Here is a 17,558-nt window from a genome sequence, read left to right as displayed (position 1 = left end):
ATAAAGCTATAAGATACAATGAGGGAGACAATAAAAGCTGCCTGCGCAAAAAATCTGTATCCAATTGCAGCGCAGGTGCAGCGAGTTTCACAATCTCTCACCGCTTGTGCACCACCAGAATTACAGCACTGAAAGAGATGAGTTGTGGTCTCTCTGGCGGCAAAGGCGCATTGAGGGTAACAAGTGAGGCCACGGCTTTAAAGTGGTATTCCAACCATAGAACTCTTATCCCCTATCCAAAGAATAGGGGATAAGATGTCTGATCGCGGGGGGGGCCTGCCACTTGAACCCCCGCGATCTCCGTATAGCACCCGATATCCTCCCATAGACATGCATGGAGGGGGCTTAGTGTGATGTCACATCTCCAGTCCGGAAACACAGAGGTTTACGAGACAGCGAGACTGAAGCAGCAACCTGGCATTCTCTGACGGTTGCTGCACAGAGATCACAGGGTGTCACAGCGGCGGGCCCCCCAAGATCATACATCTTATCCCCTATCCTTTGGATAGGGGATGAGATGTCTATAGCCGGAATACCCCTTTAATTGCTCACTGTGCCTTTGCCGCAATTGGATATGATTGCGCATACCCAGGGTTTTTACAGGGCTCAGCAGTTTAAGATGGGCCCTGCTTGTCTATCAATTTGTAAGAGGGAAGAGATTCGGGACACACAGAAGAGCACATCAATAATCCAGAGCACAAGGGACCCTAGGCCATGCCTCCTTGACACTTTTATGTCCCATAAGGAAACTATTTTTGTGAAAACAAACACACTGACATAATATTAAAAGGTATGGAAGGTAATATTTTATTGAAATGTATGCAACAATTCCAATGATTCATCACCTCCTTTGGAGGTGACCACTGCTGCCAATGTTCTTCAAAAAGATGCTGCTTACTAATCTGGTATATTTTTGTGTGCGTATAGGACCAACTTGCATTATGAATTGTGACTTGCTACAGCCTGAAATCCCAGATGGATGGGTAATCCCATTCCACAAAGCTGCCGGAGGCTGTGGTGCAGCTATGAGAGCTATGTGCATAGGATTGAGGTTTCCAAGACCAGAACAACAAAATGATCTGATACGCATCAGTATAGAGAGTGGCAGAATGACACACCATCATCCTACAGGCTACCTTGGTTCACTGGCGGCTGCATTGTTCACTTCCTATGCCATAAATCGTAAGCCCACACATGAGTGGGGTAAGGAATTATTAGACGTGTTGCCTTTGGCAAAGGAGTATGTTAAAAGTGCTGGGCGAGATGTGTCTCAAAATATGAATGCATGGTAAGTCATGTTTTTTTTTTTACAATAGGAACATATATCTCCTCCTTATTGTATGAAATATATTTTCTGACACAATAGCTTACATATTATTTACTGCTTATTATATACTGGACACAGTCATCTCCTTACTTCTTATATAAATTTGAATGGGGCCACATCATGATCAGTATTACCATCAACCATAGAAAAGGAAATGGTTATGGGCCATTATTGGGGAGATTTATCAAAACCTATGCAGAGCAAAAAATGACCAGTTGCCCATAGCAACCAATTACATAACTTCTTTCATTTTTAAAAAGGCCTTTAAAAAATAAAAGAAGCAATGATTGGTTACTATGGGCAACTGGTCAACTTTTCCTCTGCATAGGTTGTGATAAATTTCCACCCTTTATGTACCGTTTACGCCCCAAAAATGTTGCACCAAAAAACTGTCAAATTTTGACATGTGAGCATCCAAAAAAATTTGCTGACAATTTAAAGGGGTACTCCGCCCCTAGACATCTTATCCCCCATCCAAAGGATAGGGGATAAGATGTCTGATCGGGGGGCCCGCCACTAGGACCCCCCCCCCCCCCCCCCTGCCCCCGCGCGATCTCTCTGCAGCACCCGGCGTTCGTTTAGAATGCTGACTGCTGCATCGGAGGCTCATGACATAACGGCCACGCCCCCTCGTGACGTTGTGATCAAGCCCCCTCAATGCAAGTTCAATATACTTGCATTGAGGGGGCATGATCGTGACGTCACGAGGGGGCGTGGCCATGACGTCAGCGCCGAATCGCTAGTTATCAGGTACAGAGAGAAGTTTGCTCCGTGCACTTGATGTCTGGGGTGCCGTAGCAGAGATCATGGGGGTCAAAGTACAACACGTGTGACCCTACCCTTAGTGTTTCTGTCACACTAAAAAACATTGACATTTCAGTTGGTGTCTGGGTTTTCAGACCCCCACCCTTCGCCATAACAAGACATCTTGCTGTCCCAGACCAATCAACACTTTTGACATGTATCTTTGACGTATCAAAAGTTGTTGTTGTTTTTTTTGTTTGGCAGGAATTATTTAAAGGAGATGTCTGGTAACGACTATTCCATCCTGACCGAGCTGGAAAAAGAGAAAACAAACTTTCAGTTACCTTCCTACGTACCCCCGGAGCTCTGCAACATCTGATCGGTCGGCTGGGCTTTCTACTGCCTACTTCCCTTAGCCTGGAACGTCACACACTGCTTCAGCCTATCACCGGCCGCAGCGATGTCCCGCCTCGGCCGGTGATAGGCTGAAGCGACGTGTGATGTCCCGGGCTAAGGAAAGTAGGAAGTAGACAGCCCGGCCAGCTGTTATGGAGCTCCGGGGGAACGTAGGAAAGTAAGTGAAAGTTTGTTTTCTCTTTTTTTCCAGTCCGGGCAGGATGGAATAGGAAAAGTCCGTACCGGACATCTCCTTTAATTTTACATTGTAACAGTTGCAACTGTAAAATTATTATGTGCACAAAAAATACATTTTACTATTGAATAGTTCAATATAATTTAATAGTAAAACAGGTGTGTTTCTTTGGCCATTCTTTTAGTGAAAAGACTGGCGTTTTTGAGTCGTTTTACATTCCAAAAACCTAGATGGATTTTCCCTTCAGATAAATGGGTCTTAAAGGGGTATTCCAGACCAAAACTTTTTTTTATATATCAACCGGCTCCGGAAAGTTAAACAGATTTGTAAATTACTTCTATTAAAAAATCTTAATCCTTCCAATAGTTATTAGCTTCTGAAGTTGAGTTGTTGTTTTCTGTCTAACTGCTCTCTGATGACTCACATCCCGGGAGCTGTGCAGTTCCTATGGGGATATTCTCCCATCATGCACAGCTCCCGGGACGTGACATCATCATTGAGCAGTTAGACAGAAAACTTCAGAAGCTAATAACTATTGGAAGGATTAAATTTTTTTTAATAGAAGTAATTTACAAATCTGTTTAACTTTCCGGAGCCAGTTGATATATATATATATAAAAAAGGTTTTGCCTGGAATACCCCTTTAACTGGTGTATTGTGTATAATTTTATATGTTTCAAAAGTTCAAACATTAAAAAAAAAAAAATTATTTATATATATATATATATATATATATATATATATATATATATATATATATACACATTATTTAAGAGCTATTCACAAATTCTGCATCTCCCTGTTTTGTTTTGCCTTTAAAAGTATTGGGTCACTTAGGAAATTCAGTGAGGGACCTAAGTCTCCACTGTGCATGTATGCAAGGCCATGTGAGGGAAAGTGTGTGCTGGGTCACCATTCTGAGAGGAAACCAGGAAGTAATCAGATCCATGCTCCCCTAACAGTCTTATTTTTTTTCTCCCCTCTCTCCTGTACACTACTGGACTTGACGGAGTCAGTTGTGCTCCGACCCAATCAGGGTCAAGGGCCAAATGGACCCTGAATGGCTCTGTAAACATAGGCTATGTTTTATGGACTCTTAGAAGTCTGATCTTAACCCCTTAGGACCCATTTTCACCTTAAGGACCCAAAACAATTTTTGTTTTTGCACTTCTGTTTTTTTCCTCTTTACCATATCACGCTCGTTTTTTTCCTCCTTATCAGGCATTCAAGGGCTTGTTTTTTGCGTCGCCAATTGAACTTTGTAATTACTTCACTTATTTCATTACCTAATCTGGTGCGAAACACAAAAATAAAATTATTTGTGGGATGAAATAAAAACTATTGGGGGCTTCCGTTTCTACGAAGTACACTTTTCAGTAAAAATGACACCTAATCTTTATTCTGTAGGTCCATACAGTTACAAGGATAGCCAATTTATGTAGGTTTTATTTTATTTAACTTCTTAACCCCTTAAGGACGCATTTCATTTTCACCTTAAGGACGCAGCCCTTTTTTGCAAATCTGACCACTGTCACGTTATATATTAATAACTCTGGGATGCTTTTACCTTTCATTCTGATTCCGATGATGTTTTTTTTAAGGCATATCCTACTTTTACATAGTGGTACATTTTCGTTGTTACTTTCATCCTTTTTTGGTGAAAAATCCCAAAATGTCATGAAAATGTTGAAAATTTAGCATTTTTCTAACTTTGAAACTCTCTGCTTGTAAGGAAAATGGATATTCTAAACAAATTATATATTGATTCACATATACAATATGTCTACTTTATGGTTGCATCATTAAGTTGACATGTTTTTACTTTTGGAAGACATTAGAGGGCATTAAAGTTCGGCAGCAATTTAAAAAATTTTACGAAAATTTCGAAATCAGAATTTTTCAGGGACCAGTTCAGTTTGAAGTGGATTTGAAGGCCTTTCATGTTAGAAATACCCCATAAATAACCCCATTATAAAGACTGCACCCCTCAAAGTATTCAAAATGACATTCAGAAAGTTTGTTAGCCCTTTAGGTATTTCACAGGAATAGCAGCAAAGTGAAGGGGAAAATTCAAGATCTTCATTTTTTTTTACCCTCTCATGTTCTTGTAGAGCCATTTTTTAAATTTTTACAAGGCAAGAAATCCCCCCAAAATTTGTAACCCCATTTTTACAAGGGGAGAAATCCCCCCAAAATTTGTAAGCCCATTTCTCTTCAGTAAAGAAATACCTCATATGTGGATGTAAAGTTCTCTGTGGGTGCAGTAGGGGGGCTCAGAAGGGAAGGAGCAACAATGGGATTTTGGGGCGCATGTCGCATTTAGGAAGCCCCTATGGTGCCAGAACAGCAAAAAAAAAAAAACATGGCGTACTATTTTGGAAACTACACTCCTCAAGGAATGAAACAAGGGGTTCACTGAGCCTTAACACCTCACAGGTGTTGGACGACTTTTTGTTAAAGTCGGATGTGTAAATTATTTTTTTTTCCCACTAAAATGCTGGTAATAGGAGAAAATCCCCCCCAAAATTTGTAACCCCATTTCTTCTGAGTATGGAAATATCCCATGTGTGGACGTCAAGTGCTCTGCTGGCGAACTACAATGCTCAGAAGAGGAGCCACATTTGGCTTTTGGAAAGCAAATTTAGCTGAAATGGTTTTGGGGGGGCATGTCGCATTTAGGAAGCCCCTATGGTGCCAAAACAGCAAAAAAAAAAAAAACACATGGCACACTATTTTGGAAACTGCACCCCTCGAGGAACATAACAAGGGGTACAGCTAGCCTTAACACCCCACAGATGTTTGACGAATTTCAGATGTGTAAATGCACTACAATGCTCAGAGCGCCATTCAGCTTTTGGAGAAAGAATTTGTTTGGAATGTAACACGGGGGCCATGTGCGTTTACAAAGCCCCCATGGTGCCAGAACAGTGGACCCCCCCCCCCCCTCACATGTGACCCAATTTTGGAAACTACACCTCTCACAGAATTTAATAAAGGTTGCAGTGAGCATGTACACCCCACAGGCGTTTGACAGATCTTTGGAATTTGCAAAGGGGTGGACTCTGATGCAAGCGTTACAATTGGCTCCGCTATCAAAAAAAATCTACGCCAGTGATTCCCAAACAGGATGCTCCAGTTGTTGCTAAACTCCCAGGATGCCTGGACAGTCAATGGGTGTCCTCCAGAAATGTTGGGAGTTGTGGTTTTGCAACAGATGGAGGCTCCGTTTTAGAAGCACTACCTTACGATACATTTTTCATTTTTATTGGGGGTGGAGGGGACAGTGTAAGGGGGTGTATATGTAGTGTTTTACTTTTTATTTTGTGTAGTGTAGTGTAGTGTTTTTAGGGTACAGTCACACGGGCGGGGGTTTGTGGTGAGTTCCCCGCTAGGAGTTTGAGCTGCGTCTGAAAATTTGCCACAGCTCAAACTTGAAGCAGGAAACTCGCTGTACATTCAAATGGGGGGAAGGGGGGGGGAACCTCCAGCTGTTGCAAAACTACAACACCCAGCATGCACTGACAGACCGTGCATGCTGGGAGTTGTACTTTTGCAACCGCTGGAGGAACATTGGTTGGAAAACCTTCAGTTAGGTTCTGTTACCTAACTCAGTATTTTCCAACCAGTGTGCCTCCATTTGTTGCAAAGCTACAACTCCCAGAATGTACTGATCGCCAAAGGGCATGCTGGAGGATGTAGTTATGCAACAGCAGGAGGTACGTAACTACAACTCCCAGCATGCCCAGACAGCCGTTTGCTGTTCGTGCATGCTGGGAGTTGTAGTTTTCAACACCAAACGCTTGAAACCAAAGTACAAAAGTAACAAATATTTATCTTTATTGAATTTAACAAATAAAAAACAAGTAAAACACAAATAATTATGAGAAGTAAGACGGTTAGAGTAGAGGAAGAGAGATAGCAAGGTGGGAGGACATATAGTCATCAGGATAAGATTATAGAAATAAAGCATATATAATGCAGGATGACGCTCTCTCATGCACATGAAATGTAAGAATGATCATACAGCAATACATGATTAAGGCATGATAAGAGAGAGAAGACATCAAACTAGTATATAATGACAAAACACAAGTGGTAATGAATGATATTGCACCCTGCCTGAACTCCTCACCTCTGCCCCAGGGGCAGAGGTGAGGAGTTCAGGCAGGGTGCAATATCATTCATTACCACTTGTGTTTTGTTATTTACACTTTTTTTTTTTTAGCCCCCATAGGGGGCTACAACATGCAATCTTCTGATTGCATATACTGATCAATGCTATGTCATAGCATAGCATTGATCAGTGTTCTTGGCGCTCTGCTGCTCTAGTCTGCTGAGCAGGCTTGGAGCAGCAGATCGCCAATCAGATGACGAGGAAGCAGGTGAGGACCCTCTTGTCATCCAGTAAGCTTATTGGGACATCGCGATTATATCGCGATAGTCCCTATCAGCTCCGCTGAGCTGCTGGGATACTTTTGGTTTTCTTTTAGACACCGCGATCAACTTTGATCGTGGCGTCTAAAAGGTTAATGTCGGGCATCGGCCCGATCGGCTGTGCCCGACATTCACCCTGGGTCCTGGCTGCTGATAGCAGCCGTGACGTACAGGGTTTAAAGCGTTCTCCGGTCGCGAGAACGGTTTAAACGCCATTAACGGGGCCAGGGTGTACAGGTACGCCCTGCTTCCTGAAGGATTTGGAAATGGGGGCGTACGCCCTGCGTCCCCAAGGTGTTAAGAAAGTGGAATATTAAAGGAAAACTGACATGCTAATACACTGGGTTGTAGTGCTGTAAAACAGAAGTAAAACAATGTCACTGGACATAAATCGGTCCAGTAGGTAAGAAGTTATGGCCCCTATTGCTGTATTGCTACAGCACTTCTGTGAGCAGCAAAGGTGGGGAGCCAGCTTGCCAAGCTTCCCTGCCTCCTCTCTATTCAGCACAATGCCCGCTCTTCATATGAATATTCAATTTTCCACCCCGTCACGACAGCAACACCAGAGAGATGGACTCCTCCAGGGACAGGAAACCTGAAGCTTAAAAGGAAGTGCATCTCTCCCAGGCCCCAGTGGTTTTCTGTCCCTTGGGAAACTTGGAGCTGATCCATCTTCTGGATGGGTGCTGGTAGAGGGGGCCTTGGAAGCGGTGTACCAGTTGGGATGGAGGGTTCCTCTAATGGCTCTTGGTTGAGAACCTTCCAGTGTACCCCCAGCTGGTACTTGTACCATCCGCCCTGACCGTATCCTCTGCGATTCCTCTGTATTCAGTACCTGTGCCGGTGCTGTAAAATCATCTGCCGGGAATGTGGTTGGTTCCGGGGCTGCTGTGGAGTCTCGCAGCGTGCTCCAGTGGCTGCAGCCATATTTGGAGCAGAGCTAGAATGTCACATGAGCGCCAGCTTACAGAATGTGACGGCTGGTAGGGGAATTAGGCCGGAGAACGGAATTGAAGCCAGACGCCAGTGTCCGGGAAGGGAAGGGAGGCAATTTTAAAAGAGGTAATCCTCTTGCTGCTCCCTTGCCTTCTCGGGTACACTGGACAGCCAGCTTATTGTTACTGCAAGCTTCCAGGAGGGAGTGTGGTCAGCATGAGCTCCTTGGAGGATGTGGGCAAGTGGGATCTTTCAGAATCTTCTCCCTGGATCCCTTCCTCAGTATTCATGGGCAATGTGGTGAGTTTACTCTTGCTTTCTTTTGGGGTTCTGATGCTTAGTAAAGTTTATTTTTTTGTAGGATTCGCATAAGAAGGCATCAAAAAAGACTAAGAATAGAGTGTGCTATCTGCAGAGCAGGTTTAGCTACAGATTATAACAAAGCTAGCTGTATTTCCTGTATAAATAAAGTAATGATGGCAGAGACCCCGAGCCTTTTACAGCAAATGCAAGATATGGTCAAGAAACAGATAGAGGAGTCTCTTAAAGGGTTACTACCATCTCTACTGACAGAGTTTTGATGAGACCGGACCCTTCTTTCATGCCTAAGGTAGTGTCCTAATTTCATCCTTTTGCAACCATCCGTCCAATGAAACAGAAGAAAGATTTCATAGGTTGGACGTGCCTAGGTGTATCACTGAATACCTTTAAGTGACTAAGCCTTTTCGGAAGACTGACAGATTGTTTGTCCAAATTTCTGGTCCAAATAAAGTTGACAAATCCAATAGTGAATCTCTCTCTAGGTGGATTAGACAAGCAATAACTTCAGCTTACATTTCAGCAGGGTTAACCCCTCCTGCTGGATTGAGGGCACATTCAACTAGAGCCAGGGCATTTTCCTGGGCAGAGTTTAGTGGTGCCTCTATTCAGCAAATATGTAGGGCAGCCACGCCTTCACACCTTCTACCGCCATTACAGGCTGAGCTTGGGATCCTCTTCTTCCCTATCCTTTGGTCGTAAGGTTCTGCAGGCTGTGGTCCCACCCTAGGTTTCTCTGCTATTCTCTCTGGTGGTGCTGTTGTGATGGGGTGGAAAGCCGGTAATTACTCACCGGTAATTCTGTTTCCTTGTAGTCACGACAGCACCACAACCTATTCCCACCCTTTATTTTTCCCGACACGGGGTTATACACATTGGTGATATAAAAAAAGAAAGAGAGAAATATATTTATATTTGTTTTTTTCTTCTTATGGTGTTGGTTATTGGTATGACATTAAAATATTGTATTATATGTACTAACCAGTTGGAAGTGTTTTTCTAGGTCTCGGTAATTCACTAGGGCCTGGGAGAGATGCACTTCCTTTTAAGCTTCGGGTTTCCTGTCCCTGGGGAGGAGTCCATCTCTCTGGTGGTGCTGTCGTGACTACGAGGAAACAGAATTACCGGTGAGTAATTACCGGATTTCTTCACTCTCACGTCCTAGTGATGTGAAAGCCTGCGGTCACGTGAGCGCTCTGCTATTGTAGCATAGGGAGCAAGTACCGCTCTCTTGCTACTTACAGTAGAGTGGCACCTGCTCACGTACTGGACCAGTTTCTGTAAGTAAGACATCGTTTTACTGCTATTCACTCACACTTTAACTCTGTATATTGTGTTTAGTGTGGGTGAACAGTCTGTCAGTTTCCCTTTTAAAATTAACTGCATTTGCACCTGAACATGTAAGTATCCATACAGAGATTCATTTTAATATTACAATGGATTTTTAAGTTTGGTTTTGGTCTGGTGACTTGGCAAGTAACAGTAGACACCTACATTTACACTGATTAAACATTTGCTGATATAGTCAGTCATAATCGATAACTTCATAATATTTATCTTAGGGAGTCACATTGTTCTTATCAAGCATCTCATTTGTGTTGTCTAGGTCTTACTTTGAAGAACAGTGGCGCTCCTACCTTGGAAAAAGAGGAATTTTGAATGGAACTTCTCTGCCGATATTTCCAGAGCAATATGATGTAAAGAAACGAGATGAGTTTTATGCTTCAGTAAGCTACAGTGGATGGGGTGGAAGCAGTGGACACGATGCACCCATGATAGCTTATGATGCAATCCTGGGTTCTGGTGACAACTGGACAGAACTCACTCACCGGGCATTTTTCCATGGTGGAGATAGTGATTCAACTGCAGCCATTGCTGCTGCTTGGTTTGGTAGCATGTATGGTTTCAAGGGAGTCCCCAAAGCCAACTACAAGAAATTGGAATACAGAAAGAGACTAGAAAATCTTGGCAAGGATCTCTACTATCTTGTGTAGAGCATGGGCCTCAATTGTAAAGGATTTTTTCCTTAAAGTGAAGGATAGCTTTAACTGAAGTTTTCTTCATGTCGAGATAAATTCCAGTGACAATGATCATCTAATAAAGCTGGCCGTACACATTGATCATCCACAACGTGTCTGATCAGTGTCCCATGAAATCGTTCATATGAACAGACCTAAATGGCAGATCCCTGTGATTTAAAGAAAACAAAACACAGGGAGCTTGCACAAAGGGTCAAACAGTCAGCCAAATTCAGATAACCACGTCATACACCTATTTTTCATCCAGCCATGACTGAAAAAATCTGCTGTGATTTTTTACATAAATCTACTGTCGGCCATTACAAATTAGCATTTGTTTGTTATGTTCAGATGATGATTGGCTAAATTGGGCAAAATCAGCCATTATGACCAAACATTATCCCATGTGTATGGCCAGCCTTAGTCATAGATACATGGGAGAAGTTGGTGCTCTTAATCCACCAAAATAAAGGGGCTTTATACATTATTCAAACCCTTTTAGCATTGCACCTATATTTTATACATGATGTGTCATTATCAGCCATAGACTGCATTTATAAAGTACCTGTTACCAAATAAACTGTTCTCAACTACCTCAGGCTATGTTCTCTAACTACTCCTAAAACCCGTCCAGCCCTTAAAAACTATGTCAGAGCTTTAAAAAGCTTTGTATCATACCTTTCTTCTTGCATTTCCCAGCAGGCATTACGGCATTACATCACTGAAGCCTGCTGGGGGCAACTTCTGCCCTCACATTGTTGCAGCATTGTGATGAATAGACGACCTCAAGCTCTGTGCATGTTTCAGTCTGTGCAGATTTCAGTGAGGCTTTCTGTGAGAATCTGTGGAGCTTTCACTTTCTGTGCAACCAGTAATAAAGCTCAGTGCAGAGAAACACTTCCTGAGTTCAGACTCCTGCCAGGCCGGGAGGAGACCGAACTCACTGTATTAATTGTGGCAGGGAACAGAACAGAGCCACCTGGTGGACGTTTTTTGTATTACATTTTAAACATATTTATGTTGATAATTTTAAAAGCAAGTGAATAGGAAAGTGTCAACTAATTACACAAGGAACACTATATTAAAAGTTTTAATTGGTGAGAGGTACTCTTTAAAACGTTCTCTGAATTCCCTTTACACATCTCAGAGAACTGTCAAAGATGTATATGCATGTTATAGAGCCACTTCATTGAGCACCAATGTGACCTTCCACATCTATCTGTAACATATAGGAACAGTGTTTCCCAACCAGTGCAGCTTCAGCTGTTGCAGAACTACAAATTCCAGCACTCATGGACAGGACAGACTTTGGCTGTCCATGCATGCTGAGAGTTGTAAATTTGCAATAATTGGCAGAATACAGGTTAGGAAACACTGTATTAGACAATCATTTTATTAGGAACCAACCTTTATTTGTTAAATGCTTGTATTTTAGGCTCTAAAGTCTCTAAGAAAGTGTCAGTTCCCCGTGGTACTAAGGAGAATTTGACAAACCATTAAATGTCACAAGACAACATTAAGCAAAATAGGTTTTTGCAGTAGGAAAGCACTCTCTGAATGCATCAGATTAAACTTTATATAGTTCTTAAGCGCTGTTCATGAACAATGTGTGTCTGCAATAGAGAGGACAGTCAGACAGCCAGACTTCAAGCAGACAAGTCTGGTGGGGTTTACTGCTATATTGCCATGTAAAAATGCATGCGGTTTTGCTGCATACTTGTGATAGATCTGTAGAAAAAAAATCAGCTGCATGTGAATTTATGTAGAGTGCCTTGGGCAGAACAAGCTGTAAATACGGTAAAGGTGCAAGCAGAGGCTCAATCTCCAAGTAAAACTGAAGGTAATATGTCAGCCCCAGATAAAGAGTAAAAAGCTATGTGAAAATAAATCCAAGATAAAATGTCTCCCCAAAGGTATCATGATTTACAATGTAGAAAAAAATAATAATAATGGAATAGCATGCCACCACCAATGGCGACCCAGAATGGCCATAACAGGAAAGGGGGCCTTCATTTTAATTTACAATTGGTCCAATTACTTATTAAACAGTAAAAAAAGGTTATATCTTTCATACCTGCAGCTGTACGGCAAAAAAAAACAATTGTATCAGGTGATTATCTGGGGAAATGGTTTGGTAATAAAATGGTTAAATTGTGTATCTGTTTGTGTTGTGAGAAGAAATACCTTTTCTTAATAAAATCAAAAAATGGCCCCAAAAACAAAATTCACCACTGCTCTCGTATACCCTGCCATGCTTGCTACCAGGATGTCATATCCATTGTTTACATGGCACTGTACTCAATCCCTGCCTTTAGTGCGTCGTACATGTTGTGAGACCAGAGATTTCTGATCTAAAGTCTATTGTTTAGATTAAGCATTTTGTGGATTTTAAGGAGCAAAACACACCAACCATAACAATAAACCAGCTGCCTAATTTTGGGCAAACACCCTCGTACTGCATATCAAATTATTCATTTTATATACTGTATATACTCGAGTATAAGCCGACTCAAATATGAGCCGAGGCCCCTAATTTTACCCCAAAAACCCAGGAAAAGTTATTGACTCGACTATAAGCCTAAGGTGGGAAATACATCATCCCCCTATGTAATCATCCAGACCCCGTCATCATCCAGACCCCCGTCATCATCCCCCCCTTCATCATCACCGCCTGTCAATCCCTTCATCAGTGGTCTTCAACCTGCGGACCTCCAGATGTTGCAACACTACAACTCCCAGCATGCCCGGACAGCCATCGGCTGTCCGGGCATGCTGGGTGTTGTAGTTTTGAAACCTCTGGAGGTCCGCAGGCTGAAGACCACTGCGGCCTTCGTCATCATCCACACCCCCCCCCTCCTTTTGTTTTGTACTCACCTCCCCTCGGCGGGAAGTTAGGGTAGGCTGGTCCGGGCCATCTATGCTGCAGGGACCGTCCGGTGGGGAGGATTAGTCGTTGCGGGCTGTCCATTTTCACCGGGGGGGGGGGTCTCTTCTCCGCGCTTCGGGCCCGGCCCAGAACTAGTGACGTTGCCTTGACGACGAAGCACAGGGACATTGCGCATGAACGTCCCTGTGCGTCGTCGTCAAGGCAACGTCACTAGTCTTGGGCTGGGCCCGAAGCGCGGAGAAGAGGCCCCCCCAGGTGAAAATGGACAGCCCGCAACGACTAATTCTCCCCACCGGACGGTCCCTGCAGCGTACATGGCCCGGACCAGCTCATCCTAACTTCCCGCCAAGGGGAGGTGAGTACAAAACAAAAGGGGTGTCTGGATGATGACGAAGGCCACAGTGGTCTTCAACCTGCGGACCTCCAGAGGTTTCAAAACTGCAACACCCAGCATGCCCGGACAGCCGATGGCTGTCCGGGCATGCTGGGAGTTGTAGTTTTGCAACAACTGGAGGACCGCAAGTTGAAGACCACTGATGAAGGGATTGACAGGCGGAGAGTTCACTCGAGTATAAGCCGAGGGGGGCATTTTCAGCATGAAAAATCCTGCTGAAAAGCTCGGCTTATACTCGAGTATATACGGTAATCAATAATGAGGAATATTTGGAAGTTCTAGGCATCTAGTACACTTTGTTGTAAATGAAAACTTTTATCATGCTGTAAGCATATTAGAACAAGGATACATTGAAGGAGTTTGACACAATGAAAACTTTGCTAAAGTCTACTTCTTTGAGATGACCACCCCCTTATCCAGACGATATTTTGTGTGTTGGCTTTTCAGTTCACTATACATTACTTATGGCAGCTATTTTCTATGAGAAGACCACCCACATAGAAGACTATTTTAATGTAATTTTAACTAATCTTCTCAATGAGTTTCAGTGTATATCTGTGTTTTCATTACAGACGTTCCAATACACTGCATGTAACCTTCTTATCACCCAGTAGTAGAAAACAATATGCCCTTCCAGATAATAAATAAGACACAGACAACTGTTAACCTTTTGCTGTACATGGGGGTCGAACACAGCATTTAATAAAGTACCAGGATTCAATACAACTTTAATAACAATGGATCAGAACTGTAAAACTGGAGCATGTTATGCAAAGTGCAATGCCAGCAGTCATCCACATTCGATGGGCAAGTCCGCCTTCACCTCTATTCCTTCTCAACTCTTCATCTCCACTGCCAGCTGTGTCTTGAAAAACAACAACAACAACAACAACAAAAAAAAAACAAGCATCCAATAGGTACCCCCAAAGCAAATTCCATAAAAATAGGCAAACAACCCCACCAAAATGGAGAAACTCCAATTGCAAAATATAAGCTCTTTTTTTTTTTATAACCTAGGAATACATTCTGGGAAAGGACAAACAGATACAAACAAACCCAATGTCACATACGAGCAGGGAAGAAGTGCAGTACTGATCTCACCCACTCCCTCTATCCCTGCCTACTTGCCTATCCGCCCTAAACACCTAAACAACCACGGTGACAGTCCCTTCAAGATATGTGATGGAAGTCACTGTCAGTAAAATAAACTTACAGTATCCTGACCTGTGTCTGTATTGTAAGGGATCACACAGACTAACATAAATAATATCTAACACACACATACACAATGAGTCAATGTCCACTAGCCGAGTCAATACCAGGAGTTGTCAAAGGTGCCAAGTCGCAAATACAGAGAAGAGTCAGGAAGCCAAGCTAGAAAGTCACAAACACCGAAAGATTAGGAATACAGTGGTCCCTCAACATACGATGGTAATCCGTTCCAAATAAACCATCGTTTGTTGAAACCATCGTATGTTGAGGGATCCGTGCAATGTAAAGTATAGGAAGTTATACTCACCTGTCCCCGCCGCTCCGGACCGTCACCGCTGCCCTGGATGTCGCCCTCCATCACTGTCGCCGCGTCCCCGTCGTGTCCCCGACGCTCCGGACATCTCTGCTTCCCCGGGATCGTCGCTCTCACGTCGCCGCCATCACGTCACTACGCACGCCGCTCCTATTGGATGAGGGGACGGCGTGCGTGCCGACGTGATGACGACGATGGAGAGCGCCGGCGATGCAGGGAATCTCGAAGAGTTCGCGCCGGAGCCCCGAGGACAGGTAGGAAACCATCACCGGAGCACACGGGGCACCGTAAACAGCTATCCGGCGGCAGCTGAAGCAATCGGCTGGGATGGCCCCGACATACAAAAGCATCGTATGTTGATGCTGCCTTCAACATGCGATGGCCTCTGAGAGGCCATCGCATGTTGAAATTTTCATATGTCGGGGCCATCGTAGGTCGGGGGGTCACTGTACAGATAATAAACACTAATTACTACAGCAAGCTATTTCACAGGCAAGGCCTGAAAGCAGACTGCAGATTTTTATAGGTAACACACAGGTAAACCAACAAGGTCAGCTGACCAGCCCAGGGGTAGGCGTAGCCACAGCAACTAGATAAACAAACACTCTCAGGATGTTTAACCTTCGGGTTCATACACCCAACACAATAAAGGTGCGGGCGGGTGGGAAGCAGTCCTCTCCAGAGCTGGTAAGCCAGAAATATTGTCTGAAGCTAAAGAGGAGGGGGGGGGGGGGGGTAAATGTAGGCCCCAGCAGGGGGCCATCCTTATCCCCTGCAGACCCAACTAATGATTCCCTTAAATGGGCACTCTCATTAAAACTAATTTTTGCTATTGCACTCCTTATGGTAAATGAAAAATATTTCTAATATACTTTGTTTAAAAAAAATGAAGTTTTCTATGTTTTATTTGTGCTTAAAAAAGCTCAAGAGCACATTTTCCCCCAACTCATACACAGACTTTGGACCAAAGTCCAAACACAGGAAGTGCAGCCTGGAGTGCTGAGGGGGGGGAGGGGGTCCAGCCAACAGCATATGGCAGTTATTTGTGAGAGGAGCTATGATTGGATGAGGCTGGACACCCCCCTCAGCACTCCAGGCGGCACTTCCTGTGTTCGGACTTTGGTCCAAAGTCTGTGTATGAGTTGGGGGAAAATGTGCTCTTGAGCTTTTTTAAGCACAAATAAAACATTCATTTTTTTTAAACAAAGTATATTAGAAATATTTTTCATTTGCCATGAGGAGTGCAAAAGCAAAAATATGTTTTAATGAGAGTGACCCTTTAACCCTTACACACTGCCTAAATCACTGCTGCTTGTTGGACATAGTGTAACTTGTATCCCTTTCCTACATCACTCCTACCCCTTAACTACCATACATACAGTCTGTCCTACCTAACCCTATGCGGCTCAGTAATGCCCAACACTTTACATGGTCCCAGCAATCTTGGTTTATGCCACTAGATGGTGCTAAAGTTCTCTTTTGATAAACTGAAAGTGATAGCAGGATTCGTGCGCAGTATGTAACTTCCTATATGGTGCTCAGCAGAATCAGAAGGTGTGAGCTGCTGCTGGTAAGTACTGTGCTGTGTATGGAAAGGAACTTCTGTGTACACCGGGGATCAGGTGGCGATAGTTCCTTTCAGGACAAAGTAAGGTCCTACAGAAGGTAAGGAACTGGACTGAATGTGACGCATTGTTACTGTATTATGTAAACCATTTAGGTTGGGTATAGTTACTTAATTGCTGTCATAAAGCTCCAGCTGGATTAAATGTCACAAAAGCTTAATATCATAAGTAATAACAGATTAATGGCTATTTATTTCAGGAGTATAGAGTCAGTTTGCTTTATTTAAGCATTTTGGTAATATTTGCTTTACATTTTAAGATATTATTCAGTCTACTGTAGATTTAGTCAACTTTAATCTTATGACAATTAGTCACCTTAAATCAGACTAAAACAATTCAGATGACTAAAATATTACTAGAACTAAATCATTTTATAGTCAAAAGAATATGACTAAAACTAAACCAAAATTTTCTATCAAAATGAACACTGCTCCATAGTGTATGTTGCCGTTAGTGCCTTACTTGATCCCATGTGCTGAATCACGCCTTGTGATAGGTACCTATAGCTATGTTCGTCCTGTTTTTCTGCTTTTTCTATAAATAAAATACAAGAAAAACAACATATAACTCCCCGGTAAAGAACAAAAGATGAGTGAAAACCATTTATGACAAGATGACCAGTCGGGATTTGTATTTCATAGTACTTTGTGTTTTAGAGGGAAATGCTCAGATATAAAAATAAATAAATATATATAATATATTATATTATATTAAAGAGAACCTAAACAGTGCATTTAATGTTAACTTTTTGTTTCCAG

The 17,558-nt window shown here is 42.9% G+C and overlaps 2 protein-coding genes across 4 annotated transcripts in view; both read left to right on the top strand.

Annotated features, from left to right (window-relative positions):
- LOC130284535 (ADP-ribosylhydrolase ARH1-like) overlaps positions 1–12,592 on the top strand; it is a 31,454-nt gene extending 18,862 nt beyond the window's left edge. For both annotated transcript variants that reach the window (XM_056534966.1, XM_056534967.1), the window contains exons 3-4: positions 928–1,288; positions 9,958–12,592. In XM_056534966.1, coding sequence (XP_056390941.1) covers positions 928–1,288; positions 9,958–10,345 — 749 coding nt within the window. In that variant the 3' untranslated portion in view covers positions 10,346–12,592. The remainder of the gene's footprint in view (positions 1–927; positions 1,289–9,957) is intronic.
- A 4,092-nt stretch (positions 12,593–16,684) lies between these two features.
- Positions 16,685–17,558, top strand: part of LOC130284890 (ADP-ribosylhydrolase ARH1-like) — a 35,599-nt gene continuing 34,725 nt past the window's right edge. Inside the window, exon 1 of one of the 2 annotated variants that reach the window (XM_056535800.1) lies at positions 16,685–16,840. Coding sequence is in view for 1 of the 2 variants with exons in the window: in XM_056535799.1 (XP_056391774.1) it covers positions 16,707–16,745 (39 nt within the window). In the remaining variant the exon portion in view is untranslated. The remainder of the gene's footprint in view (positions 16,841–17,558) is intronic. The other variant, XM_056535799.1, reaches the window with a different exon arrangement.

Source organism: Hyla sarda, chromosome 8 (genome assembly GCF_029499605.1).
Source record: "Hyla sarda isolate aHylSar1 chromosome 8, aHylSar1.hap1, whole genome shotgun sequence".
In the NCBI taxonomy this organism is placed as follows: Eukaryota; Metazoa; Chordata; class Amphibia; order Anura; family Hylidae; genus Hyla; species Hyla sarda.
This window is presented reverse-complemented; position numbering and strand designations above follow the sequence as displayed.